Genomic DNA, 27633 nt, shown 5'->3' on the forward strand with positions numbered 1-27633 from the left:
AAGGGAAGAAGGGGGTTTAACACCTTGGTCATCAAGTGGTTAAGATCCTATAAAGGGGCACTGAGAGTCGGCGGCAAGGAGTTAAGTACAAACATAAACCTATGTATATTTAGCTTTCAGGACACTCAATTAAAGATAACAAAAACAGCTTCAATCACACCTTTGTTTGCTGAAGTAATTTTTATTATTAAAAAGTCCATTCACACACCCAGCCTGGCAGGTATGACACTTTGTACAAACAAACTCAGTGAAGGCAAAGTGTTGCCAGTAGCAGCCAATTATATTGCAGATGATGTTTTTGTAAATCAAGGCTGCTACGAGTAAAACAACTATTCTTTTTTCTACTTATAACCTAAATTAACTTGTACGTATAAGGAGGCACACAAGGCATGGATGACACTAATGCTGTGTTTTCCAGCTCCACTCCTCATGTGAAATGGCGGGCAGCACAGGCACAGAGTGGAGAGAACAAGGGCTGCAAAACTTCCCCCCAAAAATGATGTAAAATATATTTTTAGATCTGTCCATGTGTCTGACTGGTTGGACCAAACTCTTGCCAAAGTTACATTTCACGAGAGTATCTGCTGTTTGGGGTAATATAAATGTGTCATCACATTCTTGCAGTATTTTAAATGTATATATAACCAAAATGTTTTTCTGGAGTATTGAAGATAATCGGAAGAAATTTGAATCCTTGTCAGATTTTCATTGCTGTCTGTGTCCACGTTGGAGAGATTTACCCTCACTTTTTGTCCTGGTGGCCATTGTTATCAAGACAGGAAGTGATTCTAATAATAAAGCCAAAGCGCTATGAACAAATCCTGATGTTGAGTGTTATGTGTACAGGATTACTAGAGGTGCTGCCCCACTTCAGCCGGGGGGAACTGTAAAACTGGAAGACAAAAGAGACAGAAGGGCGCCCAACCTAGTGCAGATGATTTTTTATTTTAAAAGACACAAAAATAAGAGTGCAAAGGTACTCACAATGGTAGGTCAAACAACAGCGTATATAGATGATTTCAAAGATATAGCAATTTCAGGACTGTAGGTTCTGAAGAAGGGGGCGTGACCCCAGAAACGCGTCAACTACGCCACAATCCAGTGGCACACAGGCTGATTGCAGTCCTGAAACTCCGGGATAAGCAAATATTTTTTAAATGCAAGAGGCATGCGTGTTCTAACCATTTATTCCATATCTGTGCAGCAATCCTATGTGAAACTTGGTTTTGGCACATGAGCTTCCTGTATTAAGGCCAGTCATTGCTTATTTCTCTCCATGTGCAGGGTGACTGGTCTTGCCTCCGCTCCTTCCTGTAGTTTTCTGCAGACAGCATGTAGTGGGTGGGGGCTGTTGGGTACCTCCCATAGCTCTGCTCTCAGCACAGGCTATGTGCAGCACAGTGATAATGTCACAACTAGTGGGTTTGCAAAGGCATTTGGTGCAGACAAAGTGGATTTATATCCTTTGTGGCTACTGATGAATATAATTAAAATATGTTTTTTCTGCTCACAGTTCAGCTTTAGCTCTTCTCTATCCAAAACGAAAAACAAAATATTTGGCTTTAAATACACTCTGAAGAACAACATGATGCATTTGACATTCTTTCCCCTTTTCTTAAAGATTTGGGTTATATTCAGAAAAAATTGGGTTTGTTTAATTTTGAATCACTGAAGCCTATTTTGGGAATATACAAATGTAAACCCTGGCATTAGGATTAGAGGCTGAATCTCCAGCATACTGTTCCATACTACAAAGCTCCCTAGATGTTCTCCATAGCTATAACTTTTTATTACATTTCTAACCCCAACTATTAAACATTTATATTTTTGTTTCCTTAGTGATGTAATGAACTCTCTGAAGAGCCGTATAGAAAAGCTACAGTGTCATTTTACATGGAACTTGCTTGATGAGGAAGTGCACTTGGATAACATAAAAGGCAGGCTTAAAACCCAAGTTGAATTTTTAAGTGCTTCCTCGAAATGCAGGTTATACAATATCCTGGCCTATGCCAGTTATCTGAGTGAGGACCATGAGGAAGCTACTGATTATCTACTCAAAGCTGAGGAACAACTCCAAGACACTGAGACCGAGGACAATGAAGCAAAAAGGATTATAATCTATGCCAACTATGCCTGGATATTCTACCACAGAAACCACACTACAAAAGTTTATAAATATCTTAAAAAGGTTAAAGAAATCAGCAACAAATTTGAGTCTCCGCCACTACAGAATGTTCTTCTATTTGAGATGTACAGCGAGAAGGGTTTTTCTCTATTATCCTTTCATGGAAGACACAGTGAAAGAGCAAAAGACTGCTTTGAGAAAGCTCTGGACCTGGATCGAGAGAACCCAGAGCTGAATTCTAGCTATGCTATTGCTGTGTATAAACTTGAAGGTCCCAACTGCCTGACGAAACCATTACATGAGTCATTTCCACTTCTGAAACGAGCTGCAGAATTAAACCCAAAAGATACAATGGTGAAGGTCCTTCTGGGCTTGAAATACCAAGATCAGAAAAATTCCAAAGCAGGCCTAATACATATAGAAGAAGCTCTGAGAGGAACACCGGAATTTCCATTTTTGCTTCGTTATGTTGGAAAATTTTACAGGAGAGCAGAAATGATCGACGAAGCCATTTTGGTCCTTAGTGAAGCAACAAGGTTAAATCCTACATCATGCCATCTTCATTACCAACTGTCCCTATGCTACAAAAAAAGAATTACCACCTTAAAGAAGTCTGCTCGTAAAGCAAAGTTAAAGTTTCAGTCCACCAGGGGCTATACAGAGAACATTTCTAAAGCAGTCTCCAGTGCCATCCTTCATTTGGAAACGGCTACTAAGTACAGAAAGACATTTGTATCTGCTTATTTAGCCCTAGCCTTCATGTATGGGAGAGCTGAGCAATACCAGAAAGCAGACGAAATATACCACCAAGTTCTGAACATGGACAACCTCACGGAGGAGGAAAAACAGAAACTTCACCTGATGTGGGCACAGTATGAACTATATAAAAGAAATTGTCAAAGTGAGGCAATAAAGCATTACAAAGAAGCCGTACAAATACAATGTCCCACAGTATACAGAAAATATGCTATACAAGATTGCAAGGCTCTTGCTGAAGACATTCTCACCAGGATTGAATTTGATGACACTGGAATTGATTTGCTAGACTTCATTCATGAACAAGATGGTAATGTACCAGAATCTGACATGAATTGTACAACCTTGGAACTTGATTCAGACAGTGAAGAGTAACAAACTGCATCATGAAACCATCATGCCCGGGAACTTTTAGAAATTGTATTTCTTGAGACAGGGACAGATTGGGATGTGTAGATGGTTCTGTGGGGGTATGGTAGGTGCATCCAATATGTGCTTTTTAAAGTAGGAGGGGTTTAAACAATAAATTGGAGACTACAATATTGCAATGCACCTGTCTCCCACTTATGCACCATTCCAATGACATTAACAGTGCCTATAGGTGCATTGTCAGTGTCAATGGAATGGTGGAAGCCAGGTGCACACACCATGTCGATTGACACTTAGATCGCCTACAGGTGGCAGCCAGGTGCACCCTCAGCACCTACTGCTCTCCCTCCTCCCACACACTGCTCCTCCTTGCTCCCAGTTCTTCTTCTCCTCTTGCTGGCAAAATCAAAGCGCAGTGTGCATAATCTCTTCAATGAATGAAATTCCAGAGCTGTAAATGTACTGGTATTGACTCGGCAACCAGTTAACAAATTCCGGTATTGCTGGGTCAATTCCAGCAAGTTCTCACCTCTGGAAATTACACCACAGTCAATGCTGATTTGAAAGGGCTGCACAGCTAATGTAAACCACAGCAGAATGGAGTTGCTACTTTAAATTACATGGTAAGGCTACTACATGGACAGATAAGAAGCACATATTTTATTTAGCTTGGATGACCATTGTATTCCAATATATATTATGCATTGCAATCAGGCAAAAAGGCAACAAAGTCCGTGTTATAGGAATGAGGCAGACTAATGCATTTTATGAAGGGAAACCTCCACTGAGAAAAATATAGGGGCTATTATTGCCAAATTCCTTATAAAAATACTTGGTGCCTGGTTGCCTCTGGCTTCATTACTTCCTGAGTCACTGACCTGGAACAGGCATGCAGATTAGGAAGGGGGAAATCAGAACTCTTGGTTTGCATACTTGTTCCAGTTTAGGTTTCCAGGGTGCTCTGGAATCTATGAAAAAAGAGAAGTGCACAACAGGCACCTAATCCTATATGCAGACCTTTAGATTCCCTGCAGGGCTGAACGAGAGATATCAATCAATTACCCCATCCACACTAAACAGCTTTTATGAAGGAATCTCCCCTGCCAGCTACCGTATTCGGACAGTCCACAGCTGTTGAATACCAGTACAGCAACCTGATTGGATGCAGTCACTGTTCGGCCAACAATATTCCACCCGGCTCCTTCAATAAAGCTTGATTAAAAGTGCAACTCTTTTCAAGCATGGTGGTGCCCACAGGGCCACCCACAGCTTCAAGTGTGGACGTTGAACAGGAATTGGATGCATTTTGAGTAGTGTATGGTCAGCTTATGTGGGAGTCTCCTCCTCCCTTTGGATAGATTTCCTCTCACTTCCTGTTGTGTCTCTGTGACAGGAAATTAATGTAAGTCTTCCCAACAGACAAAAAAAAAACTGCACAGGAGTTTAAACCAATTCATTCTTTAACCTAAAGAAAAAAGAGGAAGTTTTGGCTATAGATACACTTTACAATCAGATCATTATGAAGTGTGATGACCTAAAAGTTGGCCAGCTTTGTGACGGTGACTATTTCACACTTTCCTGACCACAGCAAATGTCGCCATTTTGCTTGTCACTTTTCACCTGCTTTGTGTATAAAATAACACAGTTTTTCTGTGGACCTATTTGACTTTCAATTCCAAAGTATTTTATTGGTTTTACATAGCGTGGCTGAGATAACAACAGTTCAAGTAAAGCTGACACAAATTATATACAGTCAAGAAGCAGAGTCTAGACATTGTGCAGTGAGCTCGTTCTTTGATACGTAAAACGCCTCCTCGCAGGGAAGCTAGTTAGTTATTCATGGCAGGTGAATAAATCATCTCCAGGAGCTTGTTACTCCAAAGTCGAACCCTGGACCACAAGGGGACCCGTCCGGGCTACCGTCCCCGTGCTCCAGAGCCGAAAGCATCGCTAAACTGTGATATAGCAGAAGTTATTAAGAATGGGGGGGGACAGGGGACAGGAGGGACACACAAGGAAGGGGGGAGGGGGTAGGAAGGGGAAGTGCACCAGGGACTCTGATAACCTTAGAAGTATGTGAGACTCTCAGACGGAAGCGCAAGGTGTGCATAAGCTATCCAAGGGGCCCAGATTTTTTGGAAATTCTTTTGGGTATCCAAAAGGATACTAGAGAGTTTCTCGTTTATGAAAAACGAATCTATCCTACGGCGCACATCCGCGAAAGAAACAAATTGCTTTCGCCAGGCTTGGGCTATTGCTTGCTTCACTGCTAAAAGGATATAAACAGCCAGTTTATATTGCAATTTTGTGAGTGTCGGTGGCTTGAAGTGTAGAAGTGCGAACCCTGGGTCCTTTGTTATAGTTATATTGAAAAGGGAACGTAGGAGAAGAAAGGTCTTGGACCAGAGTCTAGTTAACATAGGGCAAGTCCACCATGTGTGGAGAACATCTCCCTTGGCCGCTCACCCTCTGAAGCACAGAGCTGAAAATGAAGAGTTTAGGTGAACTTGGGCAGCATCACGATCTGTGCCAAGAGCGAGGAGTCAGGGAGGCTAGGGTTGGATTTAAGGGAGTTGAAAAATGAGGTTAAGTGTGGGGCGAGAAGGTCAGCAAATTTTTTGTAATATAAGGCTGAATAGCCGTCTGGGCCCGGGGTTTTGTTAGTGTGACAACTCGGCCAGTGGGCCAGTAGTAACTCCGTGTGGTGACCCTGACCAGACATCGTCACCCCCCCCCCTCACTGATGTTGATGTAAGGCAGCGAAGAGCCCACACAATTGGTGTACAATACAGATGTCTCTGTATAGGGGATATAAATTCGGAGACCTGATTGCAGCCAGCAGTCTCTGTGGGCACGGGCTAGAACAGATAGTGAGTGGGACTGGTTGGGCAGGGGACAACTGTGCATCTCGGATCTTGGGAAGAGGTATGGTATACAGATTGCTAGGACACAAAGAGCTACGTGCCAGTGCATGTCTCTTCTACTCTACCACCGGCCATTTTCCAGGCTAGGCAATATCAGGGATATGGTTGCGCGCTGGGCAGTGGGGAGGCCGAGCTGGCGTTTGAGCAGCCATCCACTTCTGTCACAAGTTCCTGTGATGCTGGCTGTTGTTCTGGCTCGGGCGAGGACGGCGCCATCTTGCCTGCAGAGCGCGGCGGGGTTTTGGTCTCCGGGAACCGCGGCTGTGTTCTTTTGTAGTTACCGGACTTTCCTTTCGCCGATCTCCGCATGTCCGGGAGTAATCTCCTGTTCAGTCGGGGTCAAGTGATAGCTAGAAAAGCGATTTAATATTAGTCACACGTCCGGGTGTGGAGGAGCCAGATTAGATTGCGGCCATCTTGGCTGGCTGCTCACTAGCGCCCCCGGACCTATTTGACTTTCTTAGCATAGCACTACACATAATATTTTTATTTATCTTTATTATTTAAGGAAATACTGACATGAACAAATTCTCTAAATGTTGTCTTTAATGTTTGTGAAGTGTCGTTTGTATCCTCTGATTGCTTATCACACACATGTGTGTTGTACATTTTGTTTAGTGCTTCATGCACTTCACAAAATGTAACAACATACATGTTACTATTTACTTTCAGGAGTATATGTATATTTCTGGCACTGAGCACATATGGATGAGCTGTACACTGTAAAATCACCATTAATTCTCATAAGCACTTTTTTTTTTGTTTTTTTGTTACTGTGTATCTTGGTATATGTTTATTGGAAAATATTGTGTATCTTGGCATATGTTTATTAGAAAATATTGTGTATCTTGGTATATGTTTATTGGAAAATAATGTGTATCTTGGTATATGTTTATTGGATGTGTATCTTGGTATATGTTTATTGGACAATACTGTGTATCTTGGTATATGTTTATTGGAAAATAATGTGTATCTTGGTATATGTTTATTGGAAAATATTGTGTATCTTGGTATATGTTTATTGGACAATACTGTGTATCTTGGTATATGTTTATTGGACAATACTGTGTATCTTGGTATATGTTTATTGGATAATAAAAAAAATCCCTACATCTGTTTTCTTTGAGTGTTTTTTTCTTTGGAGTGTAATTGTACAAATTAACACTAGTATATAAAATGATGCTTCATCTATGTGCAATGTCCCCACACATGTATGCAATATTCATTGTTCAACAGCAAAAAGTTTCCCAGCACACTCACCAGCCAGCATGCAAAAAAAAAACTTGTCTCATTGGTAATGTTAAAAAAGGAGGTTTTAGATACACGTCTTCTGCAGAATATGTGAAAGCCGCACCGCCTCATCAAGGCACCTCTGTGTAGTGTGGTCCTAACGCTAACCTATGGGAGTCTCCATCTTGGAGCACATCTAGCAAAAGATCAAATTGGGTGCAGGTTTGCCAGGAGGCAGCCCAACCCCCTTAAAGGCACAGGGACACACAAGGGACCCTGCACATCACAACGGCAGCTGAGACCCCCAGTGTGTCACTGCACCAAATCAGTCAAGCAAAACAAATGGCAAACACACTCATCAACTCATAACCAGCTTTACAGCAAGTTGCACATGGAAGGGCCTAATACAGTACAACAGCAAAAGGTTTCCCAGCACACTCACCAGCCAGCATGGAAAAAAAACTTGTCTAATCAATTTCACAATTAACATCGTAAGCAATTACATTATTATGTCATTGCTTACGATATCAATTGTGAATGTGCATAAAATGCCATCCATCATTTACAGCCATGGATGGCATATTTTGAACGGTCACAATTAACAATTAGAAATAAATACTTTGTAAATAAATGGCTGTTTTCTCGTTCATCCCGGTGTGTGCAAGAGCAGATGGTCAGGTCGGCAAATTCGACTGGGTCGGCATTCTCGACAGAACACCGCCCCCGAAGCGATCTTCCTTCCAAACTTTTTGGTTGCAGGGGAGGAGATTGAGGGCAGAGGAGCCATAGGCTCCTTCTGCCGTCAATCAACTCGTGGGGTGGGCGTGGCCTGCCGCAGGGCTGTGTGTGTCTATGGACGCACACAACCACTTGCAGGCCACTCCGGAAGCAAGCACGCACAGGTGCCTCCACAGCAGCTGGTTAGCTGAGAACAGGAGGCGGAGAACACTGCAGGAACCCACTAGAGAACAAGTAAAGGAAACATTTTAAATTAAAAACAACAAATTACTTTTAAAGGGATGAAAAAAAAAATTGTGCATATACTGTATGGTAAGATTGTAAAGTCAATGTTGACCTGTTGACCTAAAAGTGTGCATAGGGGTGTGTAACACAACAGAGTGACACTCCAACAAACATTTTTATAGTTATACATATATCAGTACAATATGTAAAATAGTCACCATTATGTATTTATAGAAATCTACTTAAAGCAGACCTTTACCCCCTTTGGCTAAAAATCCTATCAGCATACAACTCTGCATGCTGATATGAAACCGTCTTACATTCATTAGTTAAACAAACATATTCTCCTTTCACTTACAATTTCTTGTTTTCTACTTCCTGGTTCTCTTTGGCAAAACTGATGTAATGTGCCCAAGTGATGAATCCTGGGAAGGTTACATCAGCAGAGCATTGCTGGGAAATCTCATCTGTAATCTCATGAGATCTCAGGGAAAGGCATTTCCTCCCCTGAGATAATGTGCATGGTCACATGTCCTAGTCACATGTGCCAGAATTTCAGCAAGTAAAGGGATATAGAGTAATCTGCCCTTAGCAAAAATGGCCACTGTGAGAAGAATGGGGAGGAAAAGAAAAACAAGGAATGCAAAGAATAAAAAGCCGGCAATGATCTAGAATGATATGTTTGTAGATTGTCATTACTAAACATTTCTAAAGCCTTGTTCAACCTAGGAAACAGCGTTGTTGCGCGTTTTTGATGCACTTTTTGAGCGTTTTCAGAGTTTTTTAAGCGCATACTGAAAAAAATGCGCTTTAGGAAACAGATTGTAGCTCATTGATGTTAATGAGAAAAAGCACATAAATCGTGCATTAAAATGCACAGAAACACAGCAAACGTGCGTTTTCTAGCGTTTCCTATTGAGTCTATGAGGCCAAAATTAGCTGTAATCCCTACTCTTCAAAACTAAAGAACATTTCACTTCCTTTTCACTGCCCAATGTGACCATTTCATAGTTCACCTTAAATATGGAGTCTCCTTTCAAAGAAGAACAGCAAAAGATTTTCCCAGCACACTCACCAGCCAGCATGCAAAAAAACCGTAACTCACCGCTAAGGTTAAAAACAGAGGTTTAGTTACACGCCTTCTGCAGAAAATGTGAAAGCCGCACAGCCGCGTCAAGGCACCTCTAAATAGTGTGGTAGCAAATTGATGAGTGTGTTTGCCATTTGTTTTGCTTGACTGATTTGCTTTTTTAAAGATGGACCTGTGTCTTTTTTCAACCTGACTAACTATGTAACTATGTAACATTGTATTAACCTTTGCAGTGGGGCTTCCCCCGCAATGCAGAGAGATGCTCTAGGGACCAGTCTAAGAACCGTCAGACTCAAAGGGTCAGGTGAGTATAACTTTTTTTGACCTAAGAAAAACAAGCAGTTAACCCTTGCGGTGCATGGGTAACCCCACTGCAAGCATTAATAACATTTCTGCCTGGATTTCCTCTTTAAATACTTGCTGGCAATATAAAGCAGGCAGGATACTTCACTCCACAGCACTATAGATGAGCAGAGAGATTTTAGCTATATTGATTTTGCAGCAAAATGACCAATTGGATTGTCGGTGAAGCAGAAGCAATCAATATTGCTGACATATTTAGGCACTAATGTTCTGAATTAGCAAATGCTAAATAAATAATGATTATTTATTTATGTATTTTATTTTATCATTTGGTTGGTTCCTTGCTAGTTGATGTCCGTCCTCAATTGATTGCTCGGCTGCACTTGTAGATAAAGTCCACTAGGTGGCAGCATTGCACTCTGTTTCATAATCACCAGCTCTGACGGCATGACAGTATGTCCGGAGGAATCGCTCTGGTTCAGGGAGCAAGCCGGGGTCTTGGCCTACAATTCTGCAAGTTCCTAGTCCAGTCCAGCAAGTGCAAACAAGTAATCGCCACATGCAGAGAGCCGCAGTCTGCTGCTGCTTTACAAGTATTGAAGCAGCAGCACCCACATCTACTCACCATTATGAAACTGGATGTAAGCAGCCAGCTTGCTATACAGCAATGTGAACAGCAGGTGGCGCTGTCTTTCGGCAGCCTGGATCTACTAATCAATTCCTCGGCAATGCTGCACCCTAGTGGTAGAGGAGAGAAAAGCCTCAGAGAAGTCTCCGCAGAGGTGAGAATCCTAGGAGTTCTGATTTATTATTATTATTATTATTCAGGATTGTCCTATATAATACATTATATTACACATCATATAATACATTATGTATGGTATACATTATAAAGTAGGTAGTAAAATTTATCACCAGCACACCAAAGTAAAATCTTCATTTTATTGATGTACACACATCTCGTCATAAAGCAACGTTTCAGGGTCCCAGTGGCCCCCGAAATGTTGCTTTATGATGAGATGTGTGTACATCAATAAAATGACCACTAGTTGAAGATTTTACTTTGGTGTGCTGGTGATATATTTTACTACTTGGATTTCAAGTGGCGCCTTCCACTATCACTGCAGCACCCACCTTAAAGAGACATACCAGTAAGGAGTGTGGTGGGGACCTCTTTGGAACCAGTATAAAGTATGGACACATTTAGCTGCAGCTGGTGCTCACTAATGTACATGTTAGAATATTTGTGCGGCTACCTAAACTAAAAGGATTTCCAGGAGCAATCTACTGTTTAGATGGCATCCCCAAGGTATTCCATCTAGCTAGGACATCAGTGAAAATCTCTACATCCATAGAGCTTTCCACTTAGTATGTATATTTTCTGTTTTCATTTTCAATAGAGTTTTATTAAACTTTATTAGACAAACTTCAACAAAGTTACAGAGATTGGCCTAGGTAACATTCAACTCTCGTACAGTCAGGCCCGGATTCCCCACAAGGCCACCGAGGCAGGGTGCAGAGGGGCGGCAGCAGTGTGAAATCCCCCGACGGCCGGAACATGCAGTACCGGGCGACGGGCAGTAAGTTGCGCTTTCTACATTTAGTCCTGCTTTGCACAAGCAGGACTAAATGTACAGCGGGGAAGCTGATTGTACGTTTACAAGTGATCTCGGCGATGCCGCCGAGATCACTTGTAATAGGTTTGCAGCCTGCCCGTTCTCCCCCCGCACCTACCTATCTCCATGCTGACTCCGTCCTCCGGGCTCCGTCCTCAGGTCTTCCCCAACAGGCGGAACGCCAGGGCCCGGTCACAATTGCAGGGATAGAAGGATTTAGATTTAAGGGTATAAGGGCAGCCTAAAGTGCTAGGAGGGCTTCACTCCTAACCCGGAAATCCGTCCCTGTGTTGGTTGGGTAAAGCTGAGAGCTGTGAAGCCTGAAGCCTGCTACAATCTTCCACTTGGTGTCTGTTTATGGTGCGTCTCTCCTGTCATCCCATTACCTACATTATTGAAGATACTTTGTTTTCTGCTCCACAGGGCCTATCGTTGGCACTTTCTACAAACACCATAGGCCCCCTGTTGATGGCTAAACATTTTGCGCCTCTTCTTCTGAATGGTACTGGGACATTTGGAGCTCAGTCAACTGACAGGTCCAAGCAGCACAGCGCCATTTTAATAAACATGAGCGCTAAAGTGGGCTCCATAGCTGACAATGGTAAGTACTACTAATACAAGTCTGTATTTTATAAGTACAGCACAGTTTGAAGGTATTTCACAGAAATATCATAGCAACTGCAGAATATTCAGGCTGCCCAATCCTGGGTAGGCTGCATCAGTGAGACTTCACTTTTCTCTGCATCCAAGATGGTTTGCTTTTCATAATTAAAGACCCTTTGATACCTGGTCTTTTGAGTATTACTTACACTCCACTGACTTGCCACTATATGGATTATGGAAAGAGAAGTGGTGATGGGAGGGTGTGGTTAAACTTGATTTTCATCCTTAAAGGAGAACTATAAGGTGAGTGATTTTCACTCAACCTCATAGTTTGAGCCGACGTGTGACAATGAAACTTTCACACGTCGGCTCTGTAGATCGGGAAGTGAGCGAACACATACCGTCGCTCGCTCACTTCTCGATCATGTCCCTGCAGAGAGCTGTGACTGTCAGTCACGGCTTCCTGCAGGGGATTTCCCCCCTCCCCACTCCGATCCTCCAGCGTTGACTGGCGGAACGGACGGGGAGGGGGCTCTAGAAAGGCAGAGTCAGGTGTCAATCACGCAGCTGGGTGGATCTCGACAGTAATGTCGGGATCCGTCCAGGCTGCGGCGGTCTCAGTATACTGCGAGCTGTAGCTCGCGATATACTGAGCTTTGGGTCACGGGAGGATGCTAGTTTGTGTCCTCGCGTGATCCTTAGGAGAACTATGGGGAAAAACACTTACCCCATAGTTCTCCTTTAATAACTACTGTATATACTGTATGTGACCTGCTACATACTCTTGGTATTCTGGATTTTGATACTTCGGTAAAAGACATCTCTATCCTACAGCAATATATTTGAAGATATCATAGCTGCTTCAACTTTTATTTGTATGATATGAGCACAACGTTGGAAACATTTGTATTTATTTTGATTATAAGGACCATAATCTGAGTAATTATTAGGGACCCCTTTTTTACTATCACTTTTTAATATACCTATTACATATTGATGTTAAATGTGGTATGCTATTTAAGCAGAAGTCTGGCATATGAATTATAATATACTATATATCAGATTTCAATGTCCTATTCATTAGCTGGTAAATTGTGTGTAGCAATTGTGTGAAGATGTTTCATACCATTGGTAAGGACCTTCACTATTTTAATGCAGTGCTATGGTTAGTGGTCTTCACTACCATGGCACATAAATCAGGAAAGGGTAGGCACCATGATCCCTCCAATACCTACCAGCAACATACTGTTTATATGTCTTGCCCAACCATTTTTTTTACAATAGTAGTTATTTTTCAATTGTAAAATAGTTTGAGGCTATCTCCTGTGGCTAGTTTCGATTAAAATATTAGTTGACAAAGTTCCAATTTTACCCTCATTTGATCTGCAGTTTTTTTCTTTTAGGCTTAGGTGGATGGTACAGCTACCGGATGTCTAAAGCTGCTCTGAATATGGCCACCAAAAATCTGTCTATTGAATTGAAGAGAGGCAGTAAGAAAGTGATTTGTGTTTCCCTGCACCCAGGCACAGTGGACACAGACTTGTCAAGACCTTACCATAAGAATGTACCCAAAGAAAAGCTGTTTTCTCCTGAGCTCTCTGTGACCAGTCTCATGAACATCATTGATGGACTAAGCATTGACCAGACTGGAAAGTTTTTTTCTTGGAATGGCAGTGAAATTCCTTGGTGAAACAGGTCTTATTATGTACACTGAATCCGTCAGGACATAACTTCTGTTTGTATACAAATATAAGGATGAATCCATGTTAAACCATGTCAACTTGTATTCAATAAAATTTGAAGGTATATAGAATGAGTGGAAAAATGTGTCTTAATGTATTTAATATGAAGCATTGGGGACCATAGAATTTTATCATTCAAAATAAAGTAGAACATAAAGAGCTGCAGTGTATATGTCAGGTTTTCAATGCACCTTATTAATAATGCAATACCATTGAGTCTCTAGGAGACAGAACAGTAGAGTGTAGAGTGAATCTGAATCATGGCTTCAGTATTAGATTTCTGTGGGTAGAAAGGCTGCCTTACAATAACCTCTGCTCACAATAGGGGTTACTGGAAGCCTTGCCAAAAAAATAGTAGGGAAGAGCACCCTACGTCCCTCTCTACCACAATGCTGCAGGCAAGACCCATTCCAGCTTTGAAAGTTTGACAACACAACTTAAATCTATGGAATTCATGTTGTAACAGGGAGAACACAGAAAGTGCAGCATGGCCCAATATAGAGAAACCCAGGGCCCAGTTTGTAAAGTAAAAACCTCAACAAGGTGCTTGGACTATGGACAAAAGGAGAATAGAAAGAAGATATTGCTTAACAAATTATGAGCAGTGAGTGTATGCAACTCAGAGCTTCAACTACAAAGGATGAAAGTATGGATGGCTACCCAGGTGACTATCCTGATTTACCCCCATCGACCTTCAGACAATCCCTTCATGGGATGCTGTTGCCCTTCTCATGGAAGAACTTCGCTCTTCTGTGTTGTTAGTTGCGGGTTATTTTTATCTACCTTAACATTGGCATCAAGTTCCATCAGTGAATTTTTACTTTGGAAGGTGTAAACCATGGAAACATAATAATAGCCTTATGAATTAAGTTTTTAACTGAAAAGAAGAGATTCTGTGGACTGCAAACAAAGAAGTAGGGATATTTTGGAAAAGCAGAAGACAACATCTGGCCTGCAAGTTTGCTGTGCAGCTTACTCTACAACAAGGAAGGCAAGCACACTACATTTGACTACAAGCCAACTTTAATGAAGCCTTACAGATGCTGACCTGCAGAAGGTGCGTATATCCCACTATTCAGCTATGCTGCACTTTAAGAGCGTAAAAACTAGGGGTAGGGAAGATTTCATGGTTGGCGCCTTGAGCATATGCAGAGGCTAAGGAAGGTACTTCAGAAGATTAACTTTATAGGGAGGTTCTGGGGGATGCTTGGCAGATTTTTATACACATTCAGGAGACTACTACAGTGGAAAAGTAGGCGATGCTAGAATTATTCAGGTCACCTGATAAGGCTGTATTACATACTAGTAATATTAAACAGTGCTTTTTTGGCTTATTCATTGTTAATAAGCTTGCACAGTGCACGTTGCCGTATACCAAGCTACTGAGATGCCATGTTACAAAGTGCATGTTGTCATATATCATGTTTGTGAGTTAACATGTTACAGAATGAATGTTGTCGTATACATGTTGTTGTATATCATGATGCTTAGATGCCACATTACACATTGCCATATTATCGTATACCATGCTACTGGACTTTACAGAGTGCTACTTTGTCCTTTACAATGTTGATCCATGTTACGCAGTGCTGTCTTACTCTGTACTAATGTGGTAATTACACTTACCTCCATGCTGATCTTTAAATACAGCTCTCTGGAAACTGGTGGGAGCATAGTGGAACCATTCGCTCCACCCTTCCCATCTGCACACTTTCTCTTTCCTGTCCAGTAGACATGTGCGATTCGTTCCGAATCGAAATTCGGACGAAATTTCAAAAATTCGGTGGTTTGGATGTATCCGAATTCCGAATTACAGATATAACGAATGCAAACGAATCCGAATTTCCGATTCCGAATTTCCAAATCATTTTTTTGGACGAACTTTCGTTTTTTGGACGAGCTTTCGTTGCAGCAAAGTGACATTTGAGAACAAAAAAACTTTTTTTCCCTCTTAAACAAACAAAACGAATTAGAAACGAAAGTTCGTACGGATTTCCGCTAACGAATTTCGTACGAATTCCGAAACAAATTGACTTTCAGACCCGAATTCTGAAAAATTTAATAAAGCAAAATCCGAATCAAAACAAAATGAAAATAAACACATTTTTTGCTGGTGCACATGTCTACTGTCCAGCAGTATTATAAATGGAATAATTTGTTTCAAATGGTGCCCCCCCCCCTTCCCCCTCAGACTTCTATTTTAATTCTATTTATAAAATAGCAGGGAAAATGGGCAGGAAGTATAATGGGAAAATGCATTGAGAAAATGTTACTGCAATTTTCATCTAGGAAAGGACAGCATGGAGGTAAGTATAAATAACACTTTACACTTACCTCTAGCTGTGTTACTTACTAGCTGCATTTTCTGGAGTTCTCTTTTAAACTAGATAGCTAATAAAGGTCTGTAATCGCAAGGCAGTCATTGTATATGATTTGGGTGACAAGAGACTACATACCCAGTACACATGGTAGTATGGCATTGCTCTGTATGCAGTACTTACTCCCTATACTCCATCTTTTATTCTATAAATGTAAATATAGATTGTGTTGAACCTCTGCACAGTGACCACTGCTTCTCTAGGGTCCTTCTCTGCAGTGTGCTGGCAGGGGAAGGGCTTTTATACTCAGACTGTGCCTATATTATGAAGAAAACAAACTGTAAAACTTTGTAACCCTTTTATTTGATGCACCTGGAATGTATTTAGCTGATTTAGGGAAAGGTCATTTGGGCCTGTAACTCATCCAAGGCCTTCTACTGGTAGTTGTATTTTCTCTCATCTGCTTTAGTCACTCAGATTCTTCTTTGAGATCAGGCCTCCTCTTCTACAATATGAACATTTTAGAACAGAGGGCTCCTCATAATGCTATGTATGAATTTACCCATTGAGACTTTCTGGCACTGTGAGCGCCTTAACGGTTAGTGCCAAACAAGAAGACAGTATAAGGCCAAGTAAACAAAACAAAACTGTGGTTTGATAACAAAAGATGCTGGTGGGATTGCTGAGCAGAGAAACATTAAAGTGGAATTTATCAAAACTGGAGCAGCCAAAATCTGGAGCAGCTGTGCATGGCAACCAATCAGCTTCTCTCTTCAGTTTGTTCAGTTAAGATTTGAAAAGAGAGACTCTGATAGGTTGCCATGCACAGCTGCTCCAGATTTTAGCTGCTCCAGATTTTGGATGCTCCAGTTTTGATAAATACTGTTCATTATGTTCCTGTACTGGGAACGAAAAGTGCAGGAATCATGTAATTAGGTAAAGTGAATATCGGTGAGAACATCATATTTAATGATAAAACTTTAAAGGTATAAATGTTCCAAACATCAAAGTAGCTTATTGGCTTAAGAATTTAACAACTCCAGATTACTAAAACACCAGTGATTAAACCATGTATTGGTTTATTCAATAAAGCAGAGTTTTAATACTGTGGAAGGTACAGCAACCCTGAGCAGCCACTCAGTTTTTAGGTGACCACATTTAGAGTTTGATTTGGCTGTGAAGGACTACTGCTTGGAGCACCGTACTCTTTGCCTTATTGAATAAGCTCATTCCCCTCTCTAAAACCAACAACACATAACTAAATTGTTCTGTGTTCTGTGCTCTACATGCTCCAATGCACAAGAAGTTCCGGTTCTGAACATAATTTTGGCAAAGGCCTATTGCTTTTGTGAATTGTATTGGGGAAACAAATACAACACCATTGTTTGCCAGTTCTCAACAGTTCAAAGTTTCTCTTCTTCAATGTGTTGCAGTAAATCCAGTCTTACATCCACAAAGGACCTCATCGTATTTCAAGCATAAAATATTTAGTCCTTTTCAAAAATTGTCAACACCTACAAAGTTTATCAACGTCTTCTCAAGATTCCTTATAAAGTGCAGAGTTGTTGCAAATGGTATGCAAGGAGGACGTCTGCCATTAATTACATTGTCTATCCAGCTTATTGTAGTGAACTGAAAAAAGTATTTGCGTTCAAAACGTGTTTTCTATGGTCATATGTACTGTATAGCCACCCAAAATAAATCCAGTCTGGCTAGGTTAGGATAGCCCATTCCGAAAAATCCAGTCACTGTATATTGCTGTCAGTTGGACACTTTAGAGACACTTTAAAGGCACATTTACACGTTGTTATGCTCTTCTGTTGCTGAACAAGATAAGTCTCCATTAGTGCAGATTTCTTGCTTGGTTTCCGAGGTTGGCATTGACCGTGAACGTCCTTTGGATTTTATTCTCTTTATTAGTTTGTCAAAAACTAATAAAATAGCACAAAATATCATAGAAAATCCACTTAAAATGAATGCTGCTGTATAGTTTCCTGTGGTGTCTACCAACCAGCCTGTTTAGGGAAAAAAATATTTTAAAATAGATTCCAACATTAGATGGATCAAAAAACTTTGCTTTTTTTATTTTATTTTATGAGAGATATAAATATAAAGGGCTCTTACCGCTTGAATAGATGTCTTAAAGTGTATCTAAACCCAAAACATTTTTTTTAGTTTTCGATAGAGTGGGGAAGGGTAGAACCTTATCATAATTTATTGCTTTCTATGTGTCCATTAGGTAGATTAATTCTCTCTACTTCTTGAAACTAACAGGGTTATCAATAAAAGGTGAAGAGTTTGGAGAAGGCAGGAGAAGTAAACAATTTAGGACAACATAGCTGAACTGAAAGTGAGCTGAATTGGAGAATATTCTCAAATCAGCTATTTTGTCCTAGATTGTTCATTTCTCCTGCCTTTTCCAAACTCTTCATCCTTTTGTGAAGTGTAAAAGTGAGTGAAAATTCTGAATTTTGAATTTTCCCCAAAATTGGAATAGAGGGAAAATCTTCCAATGGGCACACTTGTTCTGGGGACAATGGTCTGGTGAGGAGAGGTCTAAACCATTCCCCTGTTGTACCTAAAATATTTTTTTTTAAATGGCTTTAAATATTCTTTAATCTCCAATGCCCACTGTATATGTTCTCCCTACTTCAGGCAGCAATACACGGTAATGCATACTGGAATGTTGACTGATCTATGGATAAAAGGGAATGATTACACTATGTTGGAACACTCTATTTGAAGGGACTGTTGCTTTTTTTAGAACCAAATCACTCTGTCCCTCTATTTGATCTGCTGTATAAATGGCAATGGAACGTACTAATTAACTACCAAAAATCTTATTCTGCACTTCAACTTTCATCCCATCTCTAAACAATGGGGTCTATTCACGAAGCTGCCGAAGGATCTGGCCGTAGCTTCGGCCGATCCATTCTACATTTGCTAGATGACTGGCTGTCCCTGTCTTCAACTCCTTTTAAATCACTAACCTGAAACAAGTCAGGTGAGACTAAAGTGAAACTCCTCATCTGCATACTTGTTCTTGGTCAGTGTCTAAGAAAGTATTGGAGTCATAGGGTAAGAATATTAGTCAGGCACCTAGCATTCTTAGATATAGAGGTCAACAATGCTACTCTGCAAATTTATCTCAGTACTTATTTCCACATGGCTATGTTTAGATTGGAAAAAATCTACCAACAACTGTTGCAAGATTAATCTACTTCTGCTTTTAAGTCTAGCGAAAGAAAGAGAGAAGGTTAACCACTAATACTATCTGCTTTTCACATAAGTTGTGGCATTGATTTTTGTGTCATATATCTCATAAAACTAATGTTTCAGGTTTAGATACAGCTCAGTGAATGATCATCTGGCTTACTATATCTTCTAGGGATTCCAGTGGTGAGATATCCCCGCCATAATTCTACAGCTATTCCTGATTACGTTGGAGGTATAGCTGTTCCCACCCAACCCACCTTGGGGGTTTCCACTTCTGCTGGATTTTACATAATATGAAATAGATTAAAATACTGAGAGGGGGATTGGAGTCCCCTTTTAATGACCAATTAATGTAAGATACCTGTGTATTCAGTCAGAGAGGTTTCATCATGACCAGAGATTCGGAGACATATGAGACACTGCTAGGTGGTTTAACTCTCCAGCATCCAGGGGGAGAGCACTGCAGGCAGGGCCGGATTTCCCACAAGGCCAACCAAGGCCCCGCCTTGGGGCAGCAGGGAGTAGAGGGGCAGCAAGGGTGTGAAACTGATATCTCCCGATGCCTGGGCGGGTAGTTGTTTTCTACATTTAGCCCTGCTTTGGGCAAGCAGAGCTAAATGTACAGCAGGGAAGCCACCGCTTGTTTTGTACAAGTGATCTCGGCGGCATTGTATGCAGCCTGCAGGTCTCCCATTCTCCATGGTGGGGGGGGTTGGCAGGTAGGGGGGGCGCGTTGAGGAACCTGGCCTTGGGGCAGCAGAGAGAGTAAATCTGGCCCTGACTGCAGGGACCCATTAGAGAACGAGGAATTGAAAGAATTAAAGAAAAAAGAACACAAAAGATCTGCATCTCACAATGGTGCTCCCATGTGTACAAATAAAAAAAAAGTAAAGGTTTAATTTCACTTTAAATATCCATTTTGGGTGGACTGGCTAAGTTATTGCAAACAATAATATTTGCATATTTTCAGATGATGAAACACAGAATAACCTCTCTTTTGCATTGCTGCTTAACTATCTTACAGATCTTGATGTTCTAATTTTGCCCCTTGCCAGACACACTTTTTTGTTTAAATATTAGCCATGACTACATTTTGAGAATTTACTATGATTTTCCACAGTCCACAAATTAACTCCATATTTGATAAGAAAAATATTCTTATCGAAGAGACGTTTTACTTAAAATAGTCTGTTCCCAAATTAAAAAGACCTAAATATCCATCGCCATTTTCTTAATGTGGTTAAGCATGTCAAGAAGATGTTCACACAGTAAAAATTTTAAATGGTAAATTATTTGCAGAGAAAATCTGCAGCAAATCTGTGAAAATTCCATCCCATAAAGCAGTGGTGGTATCCGTACCAAAGGGCCGCATGCGGCCTCCAGGCTATAAATTGAGTACCAGGGCCACACAGTATATGACATAGGATTGGATTTGTAGAACAGAGGCATTAATACACTTCACCACACCATTGGGCTCTTATGGGGATTTTTCTTTACATACTGATGTAGACTTACCTGATATAGGAGGGCTCACTAAATAAGGCACCGCATGGAGAAAAAACACTACTCCGAGGGCAGACGATAAGTGAGCTGTTCCAACTACATCTCCAGTCACCACAGGAATCAGAGCCACATAGGCTCCATCAAAGTAACCAAATGTAACAGAAAAAGGCACAAGCAACTGGAAGCTATTGAGAATTGGCAGAAAGAGGCAGCTAAGACCATCCAGCGCCACAGCTATGAGGTAGCAGGTATATCTGTGTTTTTTCAGGAGCCTGCAATACAAACACACTTCTTATAACATGCATTATAATATTACTCTTAATAATTAAAAATTTACCAAAATAAACCAAAGGTACTATTGCCATAGTTTCCATTTCCCTGTTGCCCTGAGACTCCTTGGATTCTGTGCATGTGTAGAGAAAGTTGAAAAGAAAATACTGACCAATGGAGTATGAATAACATTGAAACACACAGGCTTACTTACTGCATGTGGCACTAATCCTGGATTCTCCTTGTAGTGTGGGTGAAGCATGCACAACGAGGTAACATGATTTGAGTAAAGCATAGCTCTATCATAGGGGAGTGACATTTACCATTAAAATGTGTGTGTGTCTTAAATGTTTGTAGACTATGGCCACAGCAGAGATGAATTAAACTCTTTTTGCAAAGGCAAAAAATCTATTTGAACCCGTTTCCATTGCTCAGGTGGATTTACAATGGCCTACCCAGCAGATCAACCAGGGTAAATGTAATACAGGGAGGTAGGAGAACTGGAAATACTAATAGGCCATGGTGTAGGAGTAGGGGAGGTGTAGCTCCTGGTCATGCTTGCCCGGTCAGTGCTTAGACCAAGGAGGCCTATGTTTTATTAGAACTTTATGGCTCCCTGGAGTTTACCTTTATTTCCAGCAATGGCCGCATATTCATCAAATGCTCACATGCGTGACTTTTACACTAGAGGGCACTAGCTTCTTATTTTTTTTTAAACTGCATCCATCATCTATGGTTACATTAGTCAGCATGCTTAAAATATGAATTTTTAAAAGTTTTATGATAATATATGTTCTAGGTGATGTTCTCTTGTTTGCTGCCATTTATTCACTGGAGTCAGTTATATTATACAGTTTAGAATGCTTGAAATGGACCTGTGCCTGGGCTTTTGTTTGCTCCAAGTGGGTTTGCATTCTCATACAAGTCTATGTGAAACTCATTTGGAGCAGGTCCAACCCAGGTCAGAAGGAGCTCATCAAATGCATATCAATGAATTCTAAATGATCTGATATGAAGCATCTCAAATTGATGTCAAATGAATCCCTCGACACAAGCCCAAAGCCCTGCGACACAGGGCAGAGATAGAGAAATAGTGAGAATAGTGAAACCTGCTACTCTCATCAGAGTAAAACTGTCACAAACCTGGGCAATTCAGTTTAATGGCTGAAAAATAAATGTGTGAAAATTCACAGTGAAAATTGCACGTTAATAATCAGCAGATGTAGAGATACAGGCAGCTGAAGTCCGTTTTTCAGAATTTTTGCAGTTCACACTGGAGTGCAACGCAGGCACCTTAGTGCCACGCGTTCTGGTGCGTGCGATCACACTGTGGGTGTGGGGGGGTGTCTGACTTCAATTCACTGCCACGCCCCCTCCCGCCCCTGAACGGAATATGATACAGTGCGTTCCAGAGGCTGGCGGCTCTGGAACGCACTGTTTATGGTGTGAACCCAGCCTAAAGGTTGACACTGGCCCCACCACTCTTTTTCACCTCATGTACCTAGATATTGGTCCTTTAACTACTTCTGGTCTGCCTAACATATATAAATGGTGCGGACCTGAAGTGGTATACCAATATCACTGCTCCTGCAGCTGGCAATGGCTGTCACATACATACATTCAGGTGGCTATAAAGCTGCCTGCCCACTTGCATGGAGCCGCAAAGTTTGCACCCCCGCACTGCCGCTGCCGGCTATCCCAGGCTCCAGTGTCCCCAGTATAGGCCCGTGAGCAGCACGACAGATCCCTGCACCTCGAGCGAAGAGAGATCTGCACACTTCCAAAGGCTGATCTCCCCTCCGATCACAAATGGAAAGTGATGTGTATTACACCACTTCCAGGTTCAGTCTGTCATTTTTCCGGCTGCTGTGTTCGGAGAAGAAGCTGATGAAGCCAAATAAGCTGGTCTGTACTTCATCAGCTTCTTTGGGTTCCAAAGATGACATTAGGGGTTTAATACCCAAGATCTCTCCATAAAGAGGACTTGTCACATCCTCTTAATTAAAGTCCCCCACCTCCATGTACATGCATATACAAACACGCATTGTGCAAAAATGATGGTTGTACCACACATGTTACATATCACTGCGAACATCAGAGTGAGAGCAATAATTCTAAGGCCATCAATCACTGTTAACACTAAACTGATGAGCAGTAAAAGCCATTTATGGGCAATTTTGGGTATTGTAGTTTTTTGCCATTTCACGGGTGCACACAATTTTAAGATTTTACATGTTTGGTATCTATTTACCCGACACAACTCCATCTTTTATATTTGACCAAAAAAGGGGTATTATATTTCTGTGCACTAAAACGTATTTTAGTGTTCAATATTTTATCCTAAAAATATTGGTTTGATAAACATTTGCGCAAATATAGTGCAGTATAAAATATTGCAACTAGCATTTTTTTTATTCTACAGGGCCTCTGCTTTCAGAAATATATATTTTCGGGTTTTAAAATAGTAAAAAAAAATCATATTTTATCATGTGTGTGCAAAGATTAAGAAAAATTGCTCTGGACAGCAAGTGGTTAATGTTGTGGGTAGTCTTATTTGCCAATAGACTGGCATTGGAGGCAGGATGAGGGATTGACCAAGCTCAACTTTTGCAAGACAAATTATGATTTGCATGTAAATTCAGCTGCCTATATCTTTCGCTGATCATCTTAACATGCAATTTTCACTCAGGCTAACCTTTGCTAATGCCTGTTTTCATCACATGCTCTGTTTGAATCATACACATGTGTGACATGTTTAGGTTAAGCAGAAGTTAATTACACTTTCAGTACAAATTCAAATATCAAAGGGTTCACAGATTTATAGATTCTCTGGCTGTGCTCTTAGTACCCTTTTTGGTGTCTACAGAGATAACAGAATAAGCACAGAATAAGTTTGTTAGACTAAAGCTAGCCATAAATGGTTCAAACTTTGGCTGATTCCTGCCATATCGACGGACATTGAAGCCGTGACTAGCCCTGTCAGCAGCACCCAGCTCAACAAACGTTGATCAAAAAATTTGAAGGAACCGGGTGGAATATTGTAGACAGAGCAATAACTGCATTCTGTCACTGTTTGGCCAACACCATTCGGGTTCATGCAGCCACATAGATTGCACATGTGAAAAGCTAATGTGTTGCATGCGCAATTAACATTAAAAAATATAAAATTATCAAGTTTTTTAAAACCTTAAGAAACATAGAACAAATTAATAACATTAACATATATCTAAAGTAATAACCTTTTATTTAGTTTTGGGTAGAGTTGGGAATGGTTAGAACCACTGCCAGGTTTTCTTCTGCTATGTGTATCCCACTGGGAAAAAAAAAATCTCTCCACTGGGGAAAGTTGTCACAGATGTTCCCATTGGTAGATTTTCCCTCAGCTCCTGTTCTAGATTTGCCTTCACCTTTCAGAGATAGCAAAAAATGAATAAATAAATACAAACTGGTAGGAGTTCTAATCCTTCCACACGCCATCCAAAACATAAACAAAAAGGTTTGGGGTTTAGATATACTTCAAAGTGAATGCATTTGCATATCCAACATATGACACTACTGTGTGGACTACTGGTTTGAGAGCAATGAGCCAGTATATCCTTCCACTTTATGCAACCCAACTGTTTATACTATCTCATTGCTTTCAAAGCCCAACCTCACAGAATCGAGCTTTATTTCAGAAACATCTTACACCATATCATGTTAAACCATCACTTCCACCAAAAATATGCCCAAATGTTTTGTTGTATAGATAGAATTGAATTGAATTTACCTTCTGTCAGTTAGCCACCCAAACGTGATGTTCCCAACAATATCTATGACACCAAGAATAGACATCAGAAAAGCTGCTTGTTGGTGGCTAACTCCGACACTTAGAGCATAAGGCACAAGGTAGACAAATGGAGGGCTACATCCATAGGCTAAGAAGAGGAAGGAAACAGCCAGTACAATGAAGTTTGGCTTCAGGAGAAAGTTGTATTCCTTCTGGGAGCAGTAGCAGAGGCTCTTGTGACTACAGTCCTGGCTCAGAGGTGAACACTTGGTAGATGTGTTTGTACTGTTATTTGGATTGTGCTCCTGCTTTAGTGAAGAGTGTGCAAAGTCATCTCTCAGGCTTATAGGTCTCATTAAAGCACCACAGACACAAAGATTGGCTACAAAGCCACCGAGGATGAGCAGAGCTCCCCTCCAGGAAAACTGTTCAATTAGCACCTGAACCACCGGAGCTAAGATGAAGGTGCCAATGCCACTGCCTGACATGGCAATCCCATAAGCCAAGGCTTTTCTCTTGTCAAAGTACTTTCCCACCATGGCAATTGCAGGGCTGTAACAAAGTGCAAATCCCAGGCCTAAAAGAAAAAGAAAACATTTATTTGGGAAAACAAACACAATGTAAAATTAGAAATAGTTTTAACACAAGAACGACATTTAAAATAAAGTGAACCCCTGAGATATATCAATGCTGCCATTATTGACTTGTTTTACTACATTAGTCAATGCTCCCTTTTAGCCCCAACCCAGAACTCCCTACATGGACCAAGTAATCTGTCCCCCACAAGCTGCTTACTTACCTTAGCATTAGTCCAATCTCCCTTGTTCCCTAACCTAGAACCCCTTACACTAACTTACTGTATTAACCCCTCAGCCTCCACCCTCTGTTTACATCCTCTTGACAGGTATCTTATTCAGGACTGGCCATGCCTATGCAGTCAGCCTGTCAGCCTAAGGCATAATTTAAAAATCAGTGCAGCCATACTGCTGCTTCAGGACTCTCAATTCAATCACATAAAAAGAAAGCTGGAAGGAAAATCCAACTCTCCTCCAATCATGACGTGTTAAGCAGAAAGACCTCAGTAGGACATTTCAGGCTTCATAATGCAACCTGCATTTTATGAATGGACTGAAAGGACCCTATGTTATAAATGAGTCCTGCGGAATATGGCTCTATTCACGTCATGGTAACTATTGAAAGGTAAGTATGTGCTGCTGAGAATGGGAGCAAAAAACAATCTTATCTTGAATTGTATTGTAACTGTACTGTCTTCCTTCATATTGTAAAGCGCTGAACAAACTGTTGGCATTATATAAATTCTGTATAATAAAAATAATATAATAATATACTTGATGCTTAGCCCACAGTCCACGTAGTATAATACATGTTAACAATCCTAATCTGTAATTTGCTTTTTTGAAAATTGTGCAAATCAGTGAAATGTACTATTCTATGTACCAATTTAATGGAAAGGATGTATATGTATATGTATCATTCTAATTAAATGAGCAAATGGTTATCCTGAAAGGATTTTTGGTGTGCTGGTGACATTTCTTCAAGTGATCATTTGCATCAGTAGCCCCCCTTTACATCAGGGGCCCCCCTTTCACATTAGAAGCCTCTCTTTCATATCAGATTCTCCCTATTTCACATCAGAGGTCCCCCCTTTACATCAGTAGCCCCCTTCACCTTAGTCTTTATTCCCACCTTCAAATCACAGTCCCACTAGTACAATATTTTAAGACATCCCTGAGGAAATCAGAAGACACACCAGGGTGCAGTGGCACCCTGCTTAAGAAAAGCTAGTTTAGTGTCATGTCTTACAACTCAGTACTTTGCTTTGGTTGCTTGTCCGCTGTTGACAGTGTATAAAACATGAGAACTGAATCCTAAATTTGATATGCAGTTAAAACTTTATTGCAGTGAAGCCTGGGCATATAATAGTTATTATAAAAATAAAAAGCCAGGAGATGAGTGAACTTGGTATCATTTGGCCACCCATTGTCCTCAAAGTAAGCCAGCAAGCTCTGTTGAGCAGTTGCACATGCTCAGTTGTTACTTAGATACATGCTAACATCACAGCCTACTGAATGAAAACAAGAGATCATGAAAACACAACCAGTAGAATAATGGGAATGATTCATACGTGACTGACTACATATGATGTATGAAATAGGGCTGAAATGAGCAGACTGCAGCTCCCAACATGCTTTATGATCCTTTTGTTTGGATAAACAATGAACACTGAAATAGAGAATGCAGTAATTCTAGTGCATGAACAAGTGATCACTGACTACTTCACTAGTTAAATGGAGTCAGGAATACTAACAACCAATATTAGCTTAGAGTAGCTGTGGTATTAAAAGCTTAGTATGCGGTCTCCTAGAGGATAGTATTAATAATCTGGCATTACTATTGTTTTTGCATGGAACTCTGCCAGGCATTTACAAAGGAAGAATGTGCATCCCAGAGGCACCTGCATCAACACTCCAGTGGCTGTTTGCTTTCAATGTTTTTTTTCCTGTAAAAAGATTTTTATTATGATAATAAGTACTTTAATATTGTCTATTCTATTACATAATGAGCACTGCTGGTAATGTGGTCTGAAATGTACATCTGCTTATAATAACTATGAAAGACTGCAAGGAAGGAATGAAGGGGGGTGAAAAGGGGTTGATAGGCTACTTATTACTAGTTATCTAATAAAAATAGGAGATGAAATGGGATTTAAAAAAACACTGTCAAGTGATCAAAAAGATCACTTGACATGGTTCTAATTAAATAAACACATGGTTATCCTGAAAGCATTTTTGGTGTGCTGGTGACATTCATTCAT

At 40.7% G+C, this 27633-nt stretch overlaps 3 protein-coding genes across 5 annotated transcripts in view; 2 read left to right on the forward strand and 1 right to left on the reverse strand.

Annotated features, from left to right (window-relative positions):
• The first annotated feature begins 1840 nt into the window (after nucleotides 1–1840).
• LOC108792138 (interferon-induced protein with tetratricopeptide repeats 1-like) lies at nucleotides 1841–3256 on the forward strand. Its single transcript, XM_018562841.1, has one exon. It carries the CDS (start codon nucleotides 1847–1849, stop codon nucleotides 3254–3256), a length of 1410 nt encoding a protein of 469 aa, XP_018418343.1. The 5' UTR covers nucleotides 1841–1846.
• Nucleotides 3257–10177: 6921 nt separating this feature from the next.
• LOC108792148 (C-factor-like) lies at nucleotides 10178–13677 on the forward strand. The gene is made up of 3 exons (XM_018562852.1): nucleotides 10178–10542; nucleotides 11800–11977; nucleotides 13383–13677. The coding sequence occupies exons 1-3, from the start codon at nucleotides 10216–10218 to the stop codon at nucleotides 13667–13669; spliced, it is 792 nt and encodes a 263-aa protein (XP_018418354.1). The 5' UTR covers nucleotides 10178–10215; the 3' UTR covers nucleotides 13670–13677.
• A 4071-nt stretch (nucleotides 13678–17748) lies between these two features.
• Nucleotides 17749–27633, reverse strand: part of SLC16A12 (solute carrier family 16 member 12) — a 64487-nt gene continuing 54602 nt past the window's right edge. For all 3 annotated transcript variants that reach the window (XM_018562845.1, XM_018562847.1, XM_018562846.1), the window contains exons 5-7: nucleotides 24798–25374; nucleotides 20771–21030; nucleotides 17749–18054 (exon numbers count right to left, since the gene is read on the reverse strand). In XM_018562845.1, the coding sequence (XP_018418347.1) occupies nucleotides 17837–18054; nucleotides 20771–21030; nucleotides 24798–25374 (1055 nt within the window). In that variant the 3' untranslated portion in view covers nucleotides 17749–17836. The remainder of the gene's footprint in view (nucleotides 18055–20770; nucleotides 21031–24797; nucleotides 25375–27633) is intronic.

The sequence above is a fragment of the Nanorana parkeri genome, unplaced genomic scaffold (genome assembly GCF_000935625.1).
Source record: "Nanorana parkeri isolate BGI_ZX_2015 unplaced genomic scaffold, ASM93562v1 scaffold606, whole genome shotgun sequence".
Lineage (NCBI taxonomy): Eukaryota > Metazoa > Chordata > Amphibia > Anura > Dicroglossidae > Nanorana > Nanorana parkeri.